The 20,826-nt window shown below is 43.4% G+C and overlaps 1 protein-coding gene across 11 annotated transcripts in view; it reads right to left on the bottom strand.

The window, feature by feature from the left end:
* Prkca (protein kinase C alpha) overlaps positions 1-20,826 on the bottom strand; it is a 428,575-nt gene that overhangs the window by 11,946 nt on the left and 395,803 nt on the right. For all 11 annotated transcript variants that reach the window (XM_004870264.4, XM_087208196.1, XM_087208195.1 and 8 more), the window contains 3 exons: positions 10,900-10,980; positions 2,264-2,371; positions 665-805 (listed from right to left, as the gene is read on the bottom strand). In XM_004870264.4, the coding sequence (XP_004870321.2) occupies positions 665-805; positions 2,264-2,371; positions 10,900-10,980 (330 nt within the window). The remainder of the gene's footprint in view (positions 1-664; positions 806-2,263; positions 2,372-10,899; positions 10,981-20,826) is intronic.

Genomic DNA, 20,826 nt, shown 5'->3' with positions numbered 1-20,826 from the left:
CACCTCAGTTCTCTCCACTGCCAACTGGGGACAATAATACCCTTCTCACAGGGGCGTCAGGAGGATTAAATGGAGCCCATATTTGTAAAGCACCGAGAACAGGGCCTGGCGGGTAGCGTTTGTTAAATAAATGGAAGAAATGGGAATCCCACAGAAGAATCTGAATAAAATTGACAAGGTGAGGACTGGCAGTTGCCATGTGTCACAGACACGGCAGCCACGTGGGAGCTTCCTGTGATCTAGTAAAGATGGGTGTATGTTTCAGGCCCCATTGGGGCACGGCAGATCCAGGAAAGTCAGAGACAGGCGTGAGGCCTGCGTCCTGCCGAGGACCCAGGCAGGGCAAGGAGTCCGGCTGGGCTTGGCATGGTGTCCCAAATCCAGTCCCCTGCGCAGACTCACCCTGGCTAACGGTCTGAGGCTCTGCAGCTGCCCTGTTAAGGGGAAGGATCGCAGGGCTCCCCATCCTCTGTCCTTATTCTCCAAAGCCAACAGGCATCCTGGCTGCTTAGACTCCAGGACTGAGGACAAGGGCGGGACTTGACTATTTTCCTCACCCTGCTGAAGCCAGGGTTACTGACTTCCTTTCTCCGATGGAAAGGGTGCATAGGTCATAACCAGAATGTGGGAAACCCTGGACACAGGCTGCTTTTTCTGGACTCACCACTTTGGGCTTGAACGGTGGTTGGATCTCCCTGCTCTCCAGCTTCTCCCAGTCGATCCTCCGGAAGAAGGCATGCTCTCTCACATCTCTCTCCCCCTCGGGCCCACAGCCCAAGCGCTTGGCTGGGTGTTTGGTCATCAGCTGGAGAAAAAGGAGGAAGTCAGCAGGTTGCACAACAGTGGATTCCCAGAGACAGTGCCTTCCCTTGGCCTGGCTGTGCCTCCAGCATGGTGGTGGGACTGCCTGGACAGCGTCAGGAAACTTACCAAGAAACTCCCAAATACAATGTGCCAAGGGTGACTTTTCTACAGGGGTTGCTATAAGGAAAATAGAAATCACCCTGAACCCATGGCTAGATGGGTGGTATTCTACATGTATACCTGGTGAAAAGGATTGTGATCATTAAAAATCATATGTACTGAAATTACGGCAGACCAGCACCACACAGGACACTATAACAAGCACCATAGCATATTTATTGTCTTGCCCCAAAATTATCAGTCAACGCCTCTTGGATTAGCAAAACAGACACTGTAACAAGAAGATGGCCAATTAATTTCAACATGCTACTGCAGCATGGAGAGGCAAATGCTGCCTGTGAGCTCTTCAAAAGCAGGATCCAGCTCCCCATGACCTTAGTTAGCATCTCTGCCAGCTGCCCTGCCTTTCAATGACATGGTAAATGCGTTTAAACAACTGAACTAACCAGAAAATGTTAAAGACTGTTGAATTTCAGCTCGCTGAGTCTGAAAAGAATTTTGTGACCTAAAACTTACCATTAAACACTAGCCAAGTCACAACCAGCAATCCCACTCTTTCTTTGAAAGAAATGTGTTCATATGTTCACTAAAACACAGGACTCTAAAAGGTTCCCAGGAGTTCTATTTGTAACAGCCTGAAGCCAAAGTAGAAACAGCCCCAATACTTGCCAGGAATGGAAGTGAACGCCAGACGGCAAGGTGAAAGAAGAAACCACAACCACATGCAGCAGTGTGGCCACACCTACAACTGCCATGTTGAATGAAAGAAGCCAGGCCCAGGAGTGTAGCACACTGCAAAATCCTATCTGAGCAGAGGTCAAAACGGGCAAGACCAATCTGTGTAGTCAGAAGTGGGAATCCTGACTATCTGGGGGATGAGACTGGACAGGGCATCTAAGGTTATACCTCCTGGCCTTTGTGTATTTACATGGGCACATTCATTTTGTGAAAATTCACTGCTTTGTACACCAATGGTTTGTGCCTGTTTCTGCAGGTATATCGTGTCTCACAAACAGAGAAACCAACAAAAAACTAATTAAGTCAGACTAAGTGCAGCAAGAGATGGGAGACCAAGGGCTTCTGGTCTCTTCTGGTGACCCCATTACCATTCTATGAAATGGATTGGAAACGGCCGGGCAGAACAATGAGAGGGCCAGGAAATACTGGTGTTTGAGTCCGCTCTTGGCCTTCATTTGTCCCATTATGCCCTGCATGTCACCAAAAAGCAATGGCATACATTAATACATACCAAAAAGCAATGGCAATAGTCTCTCTTAGAAATGTGGAAAAGGTTTTGTGGCTCAGTTCCTGATCACAGAAGGAATCCCAGTTTACTTACTCCTTTGCAGATGGAAACGGCCTCCTTGGACAAGGATTTGGGGTAGGAAACGTTGTGCTCCATTATAGACTGAAACAGCTCATCTTCATCTTCACCATCAAATGGAGGCTTCTCCGGCAAAGAAAAACATGGGAAATATTTAGAAGTAGTTCAGTAACACGGTGGCTGAAGATCCAATTCAGCAAAGAGAAACAGACCTGGTTTCTTTCCCAGCACAGCACAGCGTAGGCAGCAGAGTTAGCTCAGTTAACTTGAGTCTAATTTGATTATCTTTAATTAGGCTGGTGGTTGTGTGTTTCTCATTTTTTAACTCTGTCCCTTTAATTATCTTGCCCTGGGCCACCCAAAACAATCTTTACAGAAATGTCTTTGAATAATGCTTTTAATGGTTTACAAATACATTATAATTAATCCATTAATCTTATAATCATGTGCTAAAAATCTAATTATGATGAAGTCAGGTTACAGATGGCTTTGTGTTCAGAAGGCTGGGGGTGGGTAGAGAAAGCTCAATGTCTTTACTGGAGATGAAGAGAACTTAAGAATACTGGCAAAGAGGATAATCCTGGGCCCAGGAAACTACACTGTGACTTCGGATCCAACAAAGAGATGCTCTGTGGGGTTCGAGGTGCCTGCATGGCAGCAATGAGGGAAACTGAGCTTCTCTGGACATGTCCTTTGACTTCTGCTGGGTTAACAACCCCACGCTGAGGGAGAGGGAGGACATCATGGCTTTGAGGTCAGGCGGATCTGGGCTGGAATTCCAGCTCTTCTCTTCCTAGCTGGATGTCCACTGGCAAGTGGCTCACTTTAATACCCCCTTTCTACAACTTTCTAGTGATTGCACACACCTGCTGCTGTGTGCTATAGCCAGTATGAACTGAAGGACCGGGACTTGGTGGCTGCTAAGGAGGCAGGAAAGCCCCTGGGAAGTGCTGAGACTCTGCCAGCAGCTAAGCCTGGGCCCAAGGCGGCCTGTAGAGCTTGTCTCTAGCATAACTTTCTTAGTGAGGGCACTATCTGGTGGCTTGTCATGCTGGAGGAATGCACACAGCACAAAGGGGGTTATGGGAAACCCCTTAGTGTCCCCTTTGGTGTAGCTAATCTTAAGCTTAGTATAAAGAAGGCGGACTGGGAGTTCCCCTGTATAAAGTCAGACCAGCAGCTGGGTGTGGGGTCAGGAAATGGGGGTCCCATGCCCAGAGGGAAAGACACCATGTCTGTAAAGAGCCTTCCCTGCCCTGGGACCAGTATGAGAGAACAGAGGGCTGGTAACTCCTGCCACCTTTCTTTGCCTAGTAAAAATAAATGAGTCTCTTTTCCGGTCGGAAGTACCTGGTGTGAAGAATGTTCATGTGGTGAAAGCATGCAAGTGGGTGAGCAGAACTAAAATTAGCTGGCCTGACAGTCAAGGTCAGGCGGGCAGCCTGGCACAGTATGTTGCCATGGGGATCAACAAGGCAGGTCAGCTGCGGGGGGCTGGCTGCAGAGGCCCACTTGTGTCAGCAGCAGGATGTGTCACCGCTGTCTCCAGAGGCCCGGGTGAGGACAGGGCTGTACCTGACCGAGAGCTGCTGTGGCACCAATCCTTCTGTCCCTCCCACCATGCCTCCTCAGCCTGATCCTGCACCAGGCTTAATACTTCTCAGTGACATCCATTTGACATCTTCCCTGACAAAGGATCCAGAAATGTGGCCAGGTTTTGGCTGAGGAGATTTTCATAACTAAAATGAACATGGTCCGGGCTCTGCTCTGGGCTGTGAGCTGCTCCCTCAGGGTGCACCAAGCCCTCCCAATGTGCACTGAGTCCTCCCAGTGTGAACAGTATTCCTGAGGTGAGCAGGCAGAGGCTCTGCTTCCCAATCACCATTTGACATCTCACAACACAGCCCTTAGGATTTCTGGGCAGGATCAGTGGCACAATTTGGATCCTTTATTAAAAATATTAAGAATTTCAAGGTGGTGATGACAGAGCATTAAACCAAACATGCAGCTACTCTGAACTTGGGTCCGGTAGGGGTTGTGTGCTCAGGCAGGTGGTGAATGAGGTGTACTTTGTTGTGTGGTGACAAGGGCACCCTTTGGAGATGCTCAAGTACTAGCAGCATGAATGAGTCTCAGACAATTCCAGTCAAAGTCCTAAGAGAAATGGTCCCCAAAGATGCTCAGGGGACCCTTCCTTCTGCAGGAACCCTCCCCATCTGAAGGTGATCAAGTCAAGGCCCCTGTGGCCTTTCTTCCCCTCAATAATTGAAGACCAGGAACTATGGGGGTACAGTGACGGCCCTTCACGCACTTGACTGTTTCATTGCACAGAACCAGCTTTGCCAGCTGAGCTGTCACACTGGTCTAATTTCTGAAATGGAGACTATGTGTGAGGGTTTAGGTTTTGTCCATTGTGGGTCAAAAGAAGACTTTTGCTACCAAGTCTTCTCTGTGCCCCCTGGAGGGCAGGACACCTGAATTCCAACACGCCCCAAACAGCATCCTCTAGAACATCCATCCTGGGTCAAAATTTGCACCCCATGCCCCCATTTACACCTTAGAGGCCCCAACAAGTCCTTCAGTAAATAAATCTATTTAATTTGCTGTGAAACCTTAGTCTGGGTTGGGAAGGATCCTCAGGGTCTGTGTAGGTTGGTCTGTTGCAGTAAAATGTATTCCAAATTATAACAAAAGCCACAAGACCGAAAAGGCTTGGGACAGAACTTCAAGATTCATCCTGGGTTCCATCTCTGGTGTGACCCAAGGGTTAGGGCTTCTCCTGTCACCACTTCCTAAGGAAGGGACAAGCCTCTACTCTTGTTTTTTGCCTGCTCTAACTCTATGCTGGGAATAAGGGAGGGGAAAGGTAGGTTTGGGGAAAAGTGGATAAGGACAACAATGACACTGACCTCAGGCTCTTCCTACACATCAGGCAGCGGGGGGTGCTTTGTAGGTGCCACTCACTAATCCCACAGGCAGGAGAGATCTCTGAGGCTCTGCTTGGTGTCCTGGCCAGGGCTGTGGAAGAGCCAGGATTCTAATCCAGGAGTGACCTCGAAGCCTGGGCTCTTGACAATTATAAACACTGCCCTGTCCATGCCCGCCCTATGGCGGGTGTGTGTGTGTGTGTGTGTGTGACTGTGGGGCTGAGTGGAGGGGCTCAATGGTGGCTCTGGCACCTACAGGGGACACTGCTGGGGGTGGTGGGGATGGGGGCATTGTCTTGGTGAACTTTAAAGGGCTAACTCATGTCCTACACAAGATCAGTGGTAAGTTCTGCAAATAAAAAAGGGCAGCCTAGGGGTCTAAAATGTCCCAAGTCACTGTGTGGAGCGTGCCTGGGCTCTGGGCTTGAGGCCTGGCAAGATTTCACGGCCTTGATGGACTGATGGGATTGGTCAGCTTCCCTCACAGCTGTAGGTCTGATGCTTCTGGAATGACCTTCCTGGCTGAAGATGAACAAAAAAGGCAGCTGAGGGCTGTGCTTTGGCACAGGCTCAGGTCAGCTCCTCTTCCAGGTCTAGAATCCCATCAAATCAAATGCATACTTTTTCCTATTGTTTCCTCTGTTACAAAGATTTAGACTAATTTTTTATTGTAATAAAATATATATAACATAAAATTTGCCATCTTGGTTAGGGGTGAAGCTCTGTGTTGAACACTTGCCCAGTATGCACAAGGTCCTGGGTTCAATCTCCAGCACTGCCTACCCCCAATTCTAATCCTACCCATTTGTAAGTGCACAGCCCTCAGGCATTACATACTTTCATACTGTTTTGTAACCATCACCACCATCCATTTCCAGACTGTTCCACCTTTCCAACTGAATCTCTGTGTCCGTTAAACACAAACTCCCATTCTCCCCACCTCCCAGCCCCTGGCGCCCATCTTTCCATTCTGTGTCTATGAATCTGAGTACTCTTAAGTACAGTACCTCCTATAAATGGGATTTTAAAATGTGTGTCTTTTTGTGACTGGCTTGTTTCATGATTTGCATCTTAACTGTACCTTCAGGTATCAGTGAGGATATGCTAGGCCCTGCTTAGGCAACAAACAACTTAGAACATCTCCAAAGCACATTTCCATTCTTGCTTATGCTACATGTCTGGTGGGGTCTGCAGAAGGCTCTGTTCATTGCAGTCACTGACGGTGGGCCCCACCCTGATGGTGCGGGCACCATCTTGGTCTACTGTGGCAGAAGAGGAACAGGCACTTTGGGGTGTCTTCCACTGGCACAAATGACCATAACATTCAGAAACACTTCTCTGAGTCCTATTTTAAATTGAAATTATGTACTATTAGGGGAGGGGAAGTCCATGAAAGCAGCATCCAGATTCTTTTCATCTAAACACAAAAATTGTTCTCATTTTAAAATAGATTCTTAGGCTTTCTTATATTATTTTTAAATATGATGCATAGTTTGGAGAGCTTTATTTTTCACTGTTGAGAACTCATTTTCTCTGTGGCCACCAGTGCTCCCATTCAGAGCTGAATGCCGTAGAGGTGATACATCATCACAGGCTGACTCATTTGTCCACAGGCACATTTACAATTGCTTTCAGCACTGTATTCTAATAACTAATGCTATTATAAACATCTCTATGCATATCATTTCTTTCTCTCTGAATTACGTCCTAAGAATGATATCCCAGGTGTAGGTTTATGTACCAAAGAAGAGAACATGTTTATGCTCTTGTTCAATCTCTGCAAGTCACCCTGGAAGCCATCTTACAAGCAATTGCTTGCTCTCTGGCCTTGGTGTTGAAGGCAGGTCAATGATGACAAGTTATAATTATATTCATTTTCATTGCCTGTCATCCATCAACTTAGCTTGGGGACAATGGAGGGGGAGGAAGAATGTGTTGCCCAGGTACTTAATACATGACCATTTTAGATGGCCTCTCTCCCCACTTTCCCCATTCCCAGAGTTATTTTTTCATTTCTACAAAGCTGGACTCAATGTGCCAAGCTACGCTACCTATTAACAAGTCTTGGATTTGTAGAAAATTTTTCTGAATGAGCTGTGTCTCTCACTCCACCTTAGCACTATGTCATTTGTGAATTTTAAACAGGCAACTGAGGGGTGATAGTTCACAGTGTAGAAAATGATTCTTAAATCACTTCTTAATAAGTGATGCTTGGAACCTGCCATCTTTATTTGCAGATCACAGAGGCCCTGGGATGGGGACTGGGAGGGTACCCGTGCACCATGCGGGCTGAAGTTCCAATTATGGCGATAAGGTGCCGATTACTGATTCATCAAGAATGAAGGCAGAGCATAAATAACCCTGGTAGAAAAGAACAAAAAGAGAAGAGGGCCAGTCCTTTCATGATGAATACCATGAACACTTCGAGTAGCAATCTGCTCATTAGAGGGCTGGGTAAGGGCTATTTATGTCCCAAAAGCAATCATATTTGTCAAGCAGTCCAGGAACTGAATTAAGACTCGGGCTGTTTATACTTAACTGCCCCCTTGGCTGCTGACAATAAATAATGCAAATGAGAAGAAAATGGCAGTAAACAATTTTTTCTCCTTATCGTCAGCCTTCTGTGTTAAGAAGGACAAATTTAGACCACAATCCCACCAGCAATTTCATCATTAATCTTGCTTTTCAATAACAGCATCTATTCCTTTTGCTACGTCTCTGCAGTTCCTGTAGCTTTGAGGGGCCGTGAGTAATACCCATAAAATCTTCATCATCCTTTCTGGGCTGAGGCTCAACCAGAAATTCATTTAAATTTGCATTGAGGAGTGAGAGCAACAGATGAAGAAGGGGCTCTGAATGGTACCAAGTTTGCAGGGTGTGAAGTGAGGACCTAAGAGGGACAGAGGCCGCTACCTGGGCTCACCACTGGCCCAGCATGCAGGGTGCCTTCTGGGTGTCATTTTTTAAGAATACCACCATTTTCAATAGGGTTTATGAAGATTTCAAGGGATACATACAGCACAGGCCCACTGGCTCTGAGAAGTAGGACGGGAAGGATTGGTACTGTGCCAGAATGTTTGTAGAGCCACTAGGTGTGGGGAGCAGGAGCCCAGTGCTCTGCAGGGGCCCAAGCAAAGTGAGGCACCTTCCCTGCAGGCTGGACACATCAGGGCCAGGGCACACAGGACTGAGGCAGGCAGGACTTCAAAATGTACTTAAGGGGACCTCCTTTCCAGACTGGGGTGTGCCCTGAGCTTTCCCCTGGGGAATGCAGCCCCAGGAAGACAGGATGCAGGCAGGGAGTGGAGAGGAAGCCAGGGCTGGGGAGGAGGGAGGACTTTCTTCAGGCTGTGTTCTGAAACTCTAGTTTCCTGCTGGCCAATAAAGAGGCAGCTCATGTCGCCTACTATAAAGTGCACTCAGAAGCGGAGCCTGCTTTTCTGTCCAACTGATTTCACTTGCTGGCTTATGCAAATAGGACTCTTATGAAAAGAGTTTGTTTCCTGGGCTCAAGAGGGGAGCACTCCATTGGAATCAAGGAGGGGAACTTGGCTCCCGGGGGAATGGGAATCCAGCGTCAAACTTTATTGTCAAAGTTTTAAAGAGGGAAAATTAACTTCAGGTGTAGAAACTTGTGTCACTCCAACTATTGTCTCACAGACAGCGGCTTGTGTATAATCCATTTTCTTGTCTTTGCATACTGAAGTATTTGGCCTAAGAAGAATGCTTTGAAAAAACCCTAAACAAACAAACCTTTGGATGTCAATCAAGTCTTAACATTACTGAAAGGCTTTGTTTCTTTGTAAATAAGGAGGGGAAGAAGGGTTGAAGGGAGGGGAGGGAAATGGGAAAAAAAGATAATGGGAAACAGAGAGATCTTTTGCAAATGAGAAGGGGATCTTGCAATAGAGAAGGGAGAGAAGGAGACATAAAAAGAATTAAGATTTTATGTCCATGTACCAACTCCCCACGGTGAATGTAATCATTATATACGGTGAACTTGTACTAATAAAAATTTAAAAATTACTGGAAAATAATGACCAAATGTAGGCTAGTACTTTATATCTTTCAACATCTAAAATAATACTTAGCATTTAAGAGATATGAAACCTAATGATGGAGATACAGGAGAGGTCATCAATGGCTTCCACCAGAGAATGAAAGCCAGTGGTCCTGCGGTGACTGCTGTGCTTACACACTCCAGAGATTTACTACCGTCTGACCTCAGCCTCCTACTTTGGGAAGTTCACTCTGCTGTAGCCACACTGCCGGCTTCCCCACTATTTCTTTTTTTTTTGGTACCAGGGATCGAACTCAGGACCTTGCGCCTGCAAGGCAGGCAGCGGAACCACTGAGCCAAATCCCCGGCCCTCCCCACTATTTCTTAAACATAGTCACACACTCTCAGCTCAGGACCTTTGACCCTGTTGCTCCCTCTGCCTGGTGTGTTCTTCCTCCAATCATGCAGATACATTCCCTCATTGCCTTTGGTCTTAATTTTATATTCTATGTGAGGGCTTTCTTGGTCATTTTAGTTAAAATTTCAACCCTCTCCCAACATAGTATCTTCTTTTCTGCCTTTTTATTATTTCCCGAGCTTATCACTAACGTATTACATTTCTAACTAATCTATTGTCTCTTTCCTTCCATGTGCTGTAAGCTTCACGCAAGTGAGAAGTTTTGTTTTGCTTACTGCGTGCACACACAACAGGGATTTAATAGATGAGTAAGACAGTTGATGGATGCAGCAGGTAAGAAAGTGATTTCCCCCCCCAGAAACAAAAACAAAGATGTTTTTCTTCTTTCTTTCGTTGTTTCGGCATTACTCGGGATGGAACCCAGGGCTTGAGCTTTCTACTACCTGAATCCTCAGTCCTTTTTTTTTTTTCCCCCTTTTTGGTGCTGGGGATCAAATCCAGGTCTCACACGCACTGCTCCACTACTCAGCTACACCCCCTGCCAGCTCAATGTGGGGGCAGCTATGCTGTTTATCATTGTTTCTGTCCATCCTCTCTTCCTAAGGCTCTTGGCTACGGAGGTCAGATTCTTTAGTACTAGTACTTGAATTCTGGGATTACAAAAAGCCACCCACAACAACAATTTTTAGGTATAAAGAGAGGTGCCTGATGACACAGATATTAAAATCATTATATTAGAAAGTATCACCTTAAGACAATAATGCACTTGGTTCTTCAATAAGGAAATTAACTGAAAGTTCAGCCTTGCTGGACTTTATTGAAAATTACAGTGAATTGCCAAGGGCGAGACAGGAGGGCATGGGGAGGAACTATTAAACTGCTTCCTGAATATAATGGTCTTCTTCCTTAGTAATATCACCACTTTACACATGAGCAGCATCTGGGGCAATTTTGCAGAGACAAACTTGCTGGGAACCCTAACCTAAACCCAGTTTTGTGACACTGAAAACTTACCGAGGCTGTTGCCATCATCAGTGTGCGGGGCCTTTGCGTACACTGTGAAGCTACACTGTCCACACTTCAGGCTACAGCTTTCCATTTGGAACTGTTATGACCTGAAGGTAATTTTCATGCATATGTACTGGATATAGCTCACTCTCAAAGGAGAATTTCTTCCTCTTTTCCCTTGGAAATCAAACCAACTTTATCCAGTGACACTGTTAGCTCCTGCTATCACTGCCCAACAGAGCTGATGTAGTCACATGGTACAGCAATATACAAACACGAAAATGTAATGAGACGTTACCTGTCCAGCTAGCATTTCGTACAACAGGACACCGTAGGCCCACCAGTCCACAGACTTTCCATATGGCTGATAAGCAATTATCTGTATACAAATAAACACATTAGTTATATTTAGTGGTAAATCAAATGGCCCTGTAAGAACAGGTAAGTTGAGCAGATAAGACATGTGAACACTCAATTCATACAAATGTGGTGGTGAAGAGATCTGTCTCTGATTTCTACACCGAGGGAAGATGACCCTTCAAATCTGACAAACTGAGAATTACTGCCCACAATTCCTGCCCAAATCCTGCTTCTAGACTCTTCTATGTCTACCTGGAGACACCACAGCACTGTCTGAAGGGAGACTTAATTATCCTCATTGGTGAAAAATATTTGGACACTGAGGGGAAAAAAAACTAGAGATCATTCAGAGGTTAGGGTCTGATCATAAAGTGATCAAGCTATGTAATCGAGTTTTGCTAAGAGTAATAAGGATGGTGATGCAGAAGGTCATGAAGAGGAAGGCAAAGATGAACAAGAGGAGGAGGAAAGGGAAAAGGAAAAGAAGAAAAAGAGGAAGAAAAGGATGAGGAGGAGAAATGACTAAAATAAAAATTCTATTTGTTGCATATAGTGGTACAACAATATACAATGAGTCTGTTGAATGACTCATGTTTTACTTGGACCTTGTTTACCTGGACCTTGTTATTCATGTTTACCTGGACTTTGTTTGATTCAAATCAACCAACATTCTTGAGGCAACTGGTACAAACTAAGATACAGTGTACATACTGCTGATATATTAAGGAACTTGTTAATTTTGTTTAGCTGGCAGGATAGTATGGTGACTAGTTAAAATGTCCTTTTCAGTTAGAGATGAGTGTATTTATGGGTGAAATGCATGAGAGATAATGTATTTTTGGGTGGAATGACATGATATCTTCAATTTTTGAAATATATTTCAGAAAAGGAGGTGTGTATGTGTGGGAAATAATAGATGTCATGAGTTGGCAAAATGCAGACAGCTGTTGAAGCTGGGAGATGGGTCCCCAGGGAGCCCATTCTATTTTTCCTTTACCTTTGTGGCTCTCACAATCAGCAGAATAACTCTCCAACCTCCCCTGATGGAAGAAAGTAATACTGTTTTGAATTTCAAAGTGTGGCATTGCTTATTAAAACTCTGCTTTCTTCCCTCTCAGGCAAGCTGTGTATCTAATGCACACAATGCAGACCCAAGGATCATGCCCCAGGATTCGAGGTGATGCCCAGTATTCAGCGCAACTATTCTGCCTTTTAATATGTGACTTTGACTTTGAAATGTTCTATTTTTTAATGACCCAGAATGTCTAAGTAAATGTCCTGAGACGGAAGAAAACTTTTTACATGTCCACCTACCCCCATTTCTTTAATGTAGTACGAATATTCTCCCATCTAGAATGGGAAATACAAGCCCCTAAGGTTTGCCTGTGTGTGGGTACCAAAACAGAAGTACACGTTTGGATTTGGCAGCTTTGTAGCTCATTTCCTTAATAAGGTGACAACAACTCCAGGAAACTACAAGTGATCCTTAATTTCTTTTGCTACACTTGTTCTTTTCGGAAAACTTAGAAAATAAATGCACACACAACCTACCAAAATTAGTCTTCAATCTGTTACTTGGGGATGATGTACAGCACTCTAGTTTCCAGACAAGAAATTTTGGATCAAAGGAGTTGCATGTTTTTACAACCTTTGATACAATGGCAAATTGTCCTCCCAAGAGGGGTGGGCTGGATTTATATCCCTACTTGATGCCAGTTTTGTATTTTGCAACACTAGGTAAAAATTTTTTTTTTAACTCTTAGTTTTAGTTATTTTAAATCCCATAAGCTACTCAGAGTCATTAAAGATAAATTAGAAGGGGGGAAAATAGCTAAACAAAAAAGAGTAAATTTGCTTATAGTCTCACCACTTAGAAATAATGTTGGCATATAAAATCTTTGTATCTTTTTTCTAGGTGTAGAACATGTGGATATATATTTTTTAAAAATTGGATTATTCCAACCTACTAGTCTATAGTCAGTTTATTTAATAATAGTTCCTGAGGACACGTTCCTCTAAATAGAATTGTTGGGTCAAAATAATAGCTTCTGACTCGAAAGTGAAACTTCTAAGACGCACGCACTGCCAGATTGCTCCAGAGCGGTGGCACAAGTGCACTCCCTCCAGCACCAAGTGTGCCTGTGCCCTGAAACCTGCCCTCGTGAACAGCCGTGTCACCAGTTTCCAAAACGTGCCAACCTGATGACTGAAAGTGGAATTTCGATGATCTTTTTATTGGCTTTTTTTTTCGTACCGGGGATCGAACTCGGGTCCTTGAGCTTGCGCAGCAGGCGGCGAAACCCCTGAGCTAAATGCCTGGCCCTTTATCGGCTTTTTGTTCACATTTTCACGTGGGAATTAGTTACCTGTGATTTTGTTTTTGGTAATCTGCCTAGGTACTTTGCTTAATTTTCTTTGTTTGCTTGTTTGTTTTGGTACTGGGGATCGAACTCGGGTCCTTGCGCTTGCGCAGCAGGCGGTGGAGCCCTTAATTTTCTATCATGATCAATTAGTTCATTTTTCCCTTCTTTCAGGGATGATGAGGTTCTAGGGATACAACAGAGAACCGACAAGGCCTCCACCCTCACCATGATCATGTGCATACTTGCTTTTCTTCCTGGTTAATGAGAGTTCCTTATATCTTAAGGATATTAGATCTCTGCAGTAAATTTTATATAAATAGTTTTCCCAATTCATCATTTACTTCTGCTTTGTTTATGGTATGTTTCGATGTTCAGAAACAAAAATTTCTTAATAGAAAAACCCAACAAATGTTTCTAGTATGCCTTCAATCTCTGAAGTAATACTAGAAATTCCTTTCCTCAATGAAAAAAAAAAACTATATAAATTCTAATTCTTTTTATAGGTTTACTTTTTATATTTAGCACTTTATTCTACTTAAATTTTTTTTTTGGAGTATGACATGATCAAAATTTCTTTCCAAACTCTTTTTATCCTAGCATAATTTAATGGATGATTCATCCTTTCTTTAGTTGTTTGAAAAATTACTTTTATCCCATATGAAACAACGTGCTCAGGCCTCTCTTTCCCAGGCAATACTTCCATGAAGTCACCTAGTGATACCAAGGAAGACCTTTCCTGAGTCCACAGATGAAGCTGTTGCCTGCTTCACATGCCCATAGGATTGTGTCTGTACCTTTACAGCACTTCCCAGAACCATAGTAAATCTGTAGCTATTTGTTCAAAGGCTCTGCCCTGGTAGATGACAACTCTGATCCATGTTCCTTCTTGTAGTGCCAGCTTAGCAAATGCCTGAACATAAATATGATCCCAGGTAACGTCACAATATTTACCAGATACCAAACATTAGTGCAGGGCTTTATTGACATTCTAGCCTGTGATTTTTTTTTCAATAATTCTCTAGAATACATACTGTATTCCTATTATATAAATGAAAAAACTGAGGCTAAAACAGATAAGGGAACTGGTTCAAGGTATGGGGCAGAACAAGAGTTTGAACTGAGGGCTTCCTGTTCTGGAATCTGCTTTTTGCAGCTGCTCTACAGAGTTGAGCTGGAACTGCCGGCACCGGGATTAGAACATACTCCAATGGATGGCAGCTGAGGCCCAGTCACGCAAAGGAAAGTGGTAAGCCTGTGTTCTAGGACTGGTGTCTTCTTCACCGGAGTCTTTCCTAGACTTAGAAACATTTAAACACCACTTCTAACTTAATCAGAAAGAAGGTACTAATTTGAGGACACCATTATGTTTTTGTATAAAACAGGTGGACAGCCAGGAGTCTTGGATGAGCTAGGCTGGCACCAGCTGCAGTCACTGGGCAATTTGGTTTCTGTTTTGTTTATTTCACTGAACAGAAAACAAAGCATGACTATACCACATAAAAACAGAATGGTTATATAATTTCCCAATTGCTTAGATAAAAAATTCAAGTAAGTGTCAGGACAAGGTTTTAAATGGAAGTTTTCCTACTCTAGCATTCTGCTTATACAGATTGTGTCATATTGTTATATAGGAGACATTGCCATAGTATACGTTTTAAGAATTGTTTATGTAATGAATAATGAATAAATGACTGGACAAGTGGCCGGACTGACAAATGAACTTACTTACATATACTTGGACCTGTTTCTTATTTTTCCATCTGTTTCTGTAAGAGCGTTCTCTATTTCATTCATTTAAATGGTAGATGCTATGCCCACCAGAAATGTGTAAGGCTGGGTGGAAATCTAAAGTGCTCTCAAGAATGGAGGCAATCCACTCATGGGAAACCCTGCTCATCCAGAAAGACTTAGAGCAGGGATGGCGAACCTTTTAGAGCTTCCAATGATACAAACAGCCTGCTGCAGCACATGCACCATAAGTTCACCACCACTGGAATAGAGCAATAATTAAAAGTGGACATAAATAGATTTTTTTCTTGGAACCTGTATGAAACTATGCACACATAAAAAACTACTATGTAGTTTCAGACAAATAGTTTTAATCTTAGTAGGAAATATTTAATTAACAAAACTTGTAAACATTTTTTAAAGACTTGAATCAAAGGATTAATGAGCCCAACTTTCTTCTTTAAAATATCAAGCCCTATCAAACCCAAGTACTGGTGTAGGGCTGTTTTGTAGAGCAATATTCTAAGAGCATGTGACAAGTTTCCATAAACACACTTCTTGTCTCACACACGTTGTGCCCATCAATAGAGTCTTTACAGAGCTGCTTCTAACTTATAAAATCAAAGATCCACTTGAGATGCCAAGTGGGAAATGTGGCTTTCCTCAAGCAAACACTTGCAGGGGAGAAAAAGCTGTGCAACAGGCAACATTGTGCTCAGCTTTTCTACAAACCCCTGATGTGACTAACAGGAATTCTCTTTTGGAGACAAAGGTTCATCTGATGAGCAGCTACTACATGTGAGATGCTTTACATACACCTCATGCCATCTGATAAGGCAGAAATTATTACAACTTCTCTTCAACAGAAGAGAACACTGAGGTTCATGAAGTTAAGGAACTTACCTAAAGCCAATCAATTAATAAGCAGTGAATACTGCCTTTCTTTCTCTATTACTGGAGAGTGAATACAGGGCCTTCACACTGAGCTGTATCCCCAGACCTTATTTATTTATTATTTATTTATTTAGAGACAGGTTCTCACTAAATTGCTGAGTTGCCCAGCTGGGCTCAAACTTGCAATCTTCCCTCTGAGTGTTGAGGTTACAAGCATGCACCAGTCACCTGGCTGGCATATTTGTTTGAAAGATACAATTTTATGGCTTTCAATACATTCATATTCACTGGGATTAATATAATATTAATCAAATGGGCTGGAAGATTCGTGTACAGAGATTTGAAATAATTTCAGTGGCTGTAAGCAAGTACAATTCAACAGCATCTGAATAAGCTTTGCTCCTGGCACCATATTAAGGCCAGCCCCTGTAGTCTGTGTTGCTTAGTGTTCCAGGGAGTTTGTTCCTAACACAGGCAGAGCCTGGAGCACCTGGCTCCCATCAAGCACAGGATCAGTGGGAGCTGAGTGAGGAGGTTATACCTTACTTCACATCCTAGATTCTGCAGATATCTCAACAGTCTTACCAACAGTACTTCTCCGCTTGGGCAGTGGAAAATCATGTCTGAGTTTGGAAAACTATCAGAAGGCAAGGGTATGGGAGCCCTGTTTATGGCCAAAATGAGTCACAAATCCTAAAAGCCATGGCCACCTGACTTCTACAACTTGACTCTGATTTGCACTTCATTTTTTACTTCCACATCATTAAACTCCTATGACCCTGCTGATGTTACCTTCTTTCTCCAAGATGTACGACAATAGAATGCTAGTGCCAATGGCTCTTTTTCTCTAGGGACTACATTTGTCACCCCCATCAAGTCTGTCTGCTCAGCCAATGGGCTGAGGTTACAAAGTCTCTCTGAACACTGCGGGGCCTTCAACTGCAGTAATAGGACAGCCTTTAGGATTTAGCTGGAGCTGAACTTCTTTCTTCCCAAAGAAGCTCATAATCTGTCAGTTTGGTTTGCACAGCAGATGAAATGGGAGGTTCCAAAGATCTGAGCTACAGGTTATAGGGTGCAACCCTGACATTGCAAATTCCTTTTTACAACAGACACATCTTTCCTTCGTTGAGCTCATCAGTCTATTATGAATAAATACCTTTAGTATATGTGCAGCCGAAGAGAGCACATGATTCTTACTTTTTCGTTTTGTTTTGTTTTTTGTTTTTTGATACTGGAGATCGACCTTGGGTCCTTGCGCTTGTGAGGCAGGCGGCGGCACCACTGAGCTAAATCCCCGGCCCATGAATAAATATCTTTAATAACTAAACTGCAGTGCAAAAAGGAAACTGTGTTAAAGAAGATAAATGTTTAGACATGCATGATTTAGGATGTTGGTCATGCTGTCCCTTTTGAGCCGGCCAGAGTCACACATTAACTATCAGCCACATGGGATTTCAGTATTTGAAGTGTGGCTAGTCAAATTGAGATGTGCCTTAGGTATAAAATTAAAATTAAATGACTTTGAAGACTTTGTATAAAATGCAAAGTAAGTTATTGATATTTTTTATTTTGGATATATTGGGTTAAATCAAATTTAATAAATAAAAATTTCTTCTGTTTCTTCTCCAGCTTTTTAAGAACATGGATGCTAAATGCAGTTTTGGCTTGCATTTTATTTTTACTGGGAAGTGCTGGTCTAGCACCTCTGAGTTCCACCGACTCCCATGACCCACTCTGGTTTGTTGGTTGTCATTGGCCTGAGGAGCCAGTTTCAGTTTGAGACCTAGTTCAGACAGCACAAAATAGATGATGAGACTCTCTTAGGGCCCAATAGGGACAGGCACAGGTGTCTCTGGCACTTGTGGGCCAATGGGGCTTGCAGCCAAGCCTGGACTGCATGATATCCTGAAGCCCCGGGCAAGGGGCTGCCATAGGAATTTGGCTTCCTAAAACAGGGTAACTCACAAAAGGAGAGGCAGACTTGGCAGGAAAGGCTGGAGCTGGCAGATTTCCCTGCAGCACATAGGAGGCTGAACTCTGGCTTCAAAGACAGACCCCCAACAGGGCCACTGTCATTCAGTTTTACTGCTCTTTGTCATTACTATCGTTATTATTATATTTATATGAGCCAACTGCTTGGGGGGAATGTCAGGATATTACAAATGGCTGCCTGTCTTATAAAAATAAGACATGAATGAGCTTTCTCCCAGGCCAGGCATGGGGCCAGGGCATGAAAGGAACCAGGATGCAGCTTTTTATTTCTTACTAGGCCACAGGCCCATACCCACTAGAACTCTAAGGCCTATAACTCTAAGGCCACTCCGCCTTTTACCTTCTGCCAGAGCTGCATACTCAAAGGCTTCCCAGAGAGGATGAGGCTTCAGATATCTTCTGATTCTGACAGCTCAGGCCTGGGAGAGCTTGGAGACAGCACAGGAGGGCTTTAGATGCTATTGGTAATAACAACAATGTCTGTGAGAACATCACCTTCAGATGCATGCAGGAATTCATTTAGTTATTTACAACCCATTTCAAAGAGAAGGAAATGAGGCAGAGAGAGGTTAAGTAACTTGTTAAAGATTGCACAGATTGAAAGTAGCAAGGCTGGGATTTGAACCTTGGCTGTCCAGATGGATTTGGTGTTCACACTTTTGACCATTTTTCTATACTGATGGTCTTGACCCAGTGTGGCTCTCTGGATAGCCACGGTGGGAGCTGGCCCAGTGAAGGTGACTCTTGCTGAAAAGTGGTTCACATGCTTACTAGGATCAAAGCAGCCAGGATGTCTGTCTCACTTGGAACTCTGATTCTGAAAGCTTTGTCTTCAAGGTCCCCATGAGACCATAAAATGTGGAGGAGAGTGGCCTCTTGGTCCTTTCTATACTGTACCTGAACTAGACTCTACTTTTCATTACTTACTAACCCCCCGAGCCAACTCTTAACTAAACTGCCTGACCACAAAAGGCACTTTCCAAGCCATCATTACAAAATAATGGCCTTGATGCCTAAAACATTTTTACGTTCTTTCATTCTCAGGGACACAAAGAGTATTCCCTCTTTTTTTTCCCCCCAAAATAAAAACATTTTATTTTGATAGAAAAACCATGGCCATTTAAAAAAAATCATAAATTCCCAAGGACAGAACATAGGACATGGGAAGCATTCTTTATGCACGTAGTCAAAAACACTGCATGATATGTCCAAAGAGTAGGCCTTGGAAAGAAAGAAGATGGACCCAAGTGTTTTATGAGTGCTCTATTTGGACAGCTGGGACTCTGAGTTCAGTAACTCTTCTCTATTGGCTCCTCCGGGGCCTACAACTGTAGGGCCGTGCAGCACCTGGGGCCTTTGCCATATTAGGCCAAGACTGCTTAGCCACCCACTCAACCCAAACCCAAACCCTCCCCTGCAGGGCTGGGCCACCTGCCTCTGTACCTAGTGCCAAGACCTCACCCAGTACAGGTCAGCCATTCCATAAGGTTGTGCTGGAGGAATGCATGCATGATCCATTCAACTGCACTCCACAAATGCCACCTACATCTTAGGTGCAAAATCAGAAGGACTCTGAGGGTTGTTGGGTTGCTAAGGCTCGAAGGGGCCTCAGAAATAATTTAGAAAAGTACCTTTTCAGTTTGCACTTAGAAGTTGGCACTCTGTGTGGTACTTTGTGATACACACGGATGAAATTGCCCAATAACATATTTCTCAGATTATAGTTCCATCACCTGTCACATGTCTGTATTGAAATTTAAATTAAAAAAAATTTGGCCTATGTGGAGTCTACTAGTTAATTCGAATTTTTTCTCCAGACCACTATTTGTTCAATAGTAGTTTTGAGGTTTTATTTTTTTTTTCGGTACTGGGGATCGAACTCAGGTCCTTGCGCTTTTGAGGCAGGCAGTGGAACCACTGAGCTAAATCCCCAGCCCTTCAATATTAGTTTTGAAAATCTTCCTAAAACAAATCACATCCTCTGATGTCTTGTTAATGCTTGAGATTTTTTTTAAATTATATGGAAAAATGTTTAAGTACTTTTCAGTTTTGCTTTGAGTTCTATTATATTTGAATATTATTATAGTTTTTTTCCCTTGCATTGCTTTTCTTTGAATAATTTTAATTTTTGTATATGTGTGTGTAGTGAATGATAATAAAGTTATAAAAAAAATTAAATTAAAAATTTTTTTTTAGAAAAGTCTCTTAGGGTTCTGAAGAGGTATCGGAGGCTCAGAGTGGCAAAGTAGCTTGCTTGAATTTAGCAGGCTGATCAGCATCAAGGTCAAGAAGAGCCAGGCCTCAGATCTCCTGACTGTTCCTTTCTGTAGCATCAGGACTGAGACCAGATAAGGGTGAACCACACTCAACTCTCAACCAAGATGCTTCTCAACCAAACTCCATTTGGATGGCATAACCAAGCCCAGAGCACCCAAGTGAGGTTCACTGTTGAGTCCAAAACCCAACTGTAGGAGACCAATTCTGCCACTCAGGAGTTTTGGGCAAGTTGCTTATCCTCTCTGAGCTTCCATTTCCTCAACTGTGATATCAGAATTCTAGAAGCCACCGGAGTGTATGTGGTGGGGGATTAAATGGCATCATGCATGTTAAAGTCACTTACTGCAGGTAAGGGGAATATATGTAACTCATACTGCCAAAGGTCAGAAGTAAGAACTAGCCCCAGGCAGGGCAGATGGTGAAAGTTATTCAAGGCAATAAACTAAACCTGGTCCACAGGAGGGGAGGAGACATTCTGGCATGAAAGATAATATTAAAAATACAAATTAAACCCTCTGAAATGATTGTTGGCACCTAGAAATACTGAATCAGCACTAAGCCTTCCATTTATCCTTTCAGTAAATATTAGCCTACTATGTATCAGACAT

Source organism: Heterocephalus glaber, unplaced genomic scaffold (genome assembly GCF_053883595.1).
Source record: "Heterocephalus glaber isolate CG9 unplaced genomic scaffold, H.glaber_assembly_v1.0 deba00000937, whole genome shotgun sequence".
Lineage (NCBI taxonomy): Eukaryota > Metazoa > Chordata > Mammalia > Rodentia > Bathyergidae > Heterocephalus > Heterocephalus glaber.
Note: the sequence above shows the minus strand (reverse complement) of the source record. Positions and strands in the feature narration are given on the sequence as shown.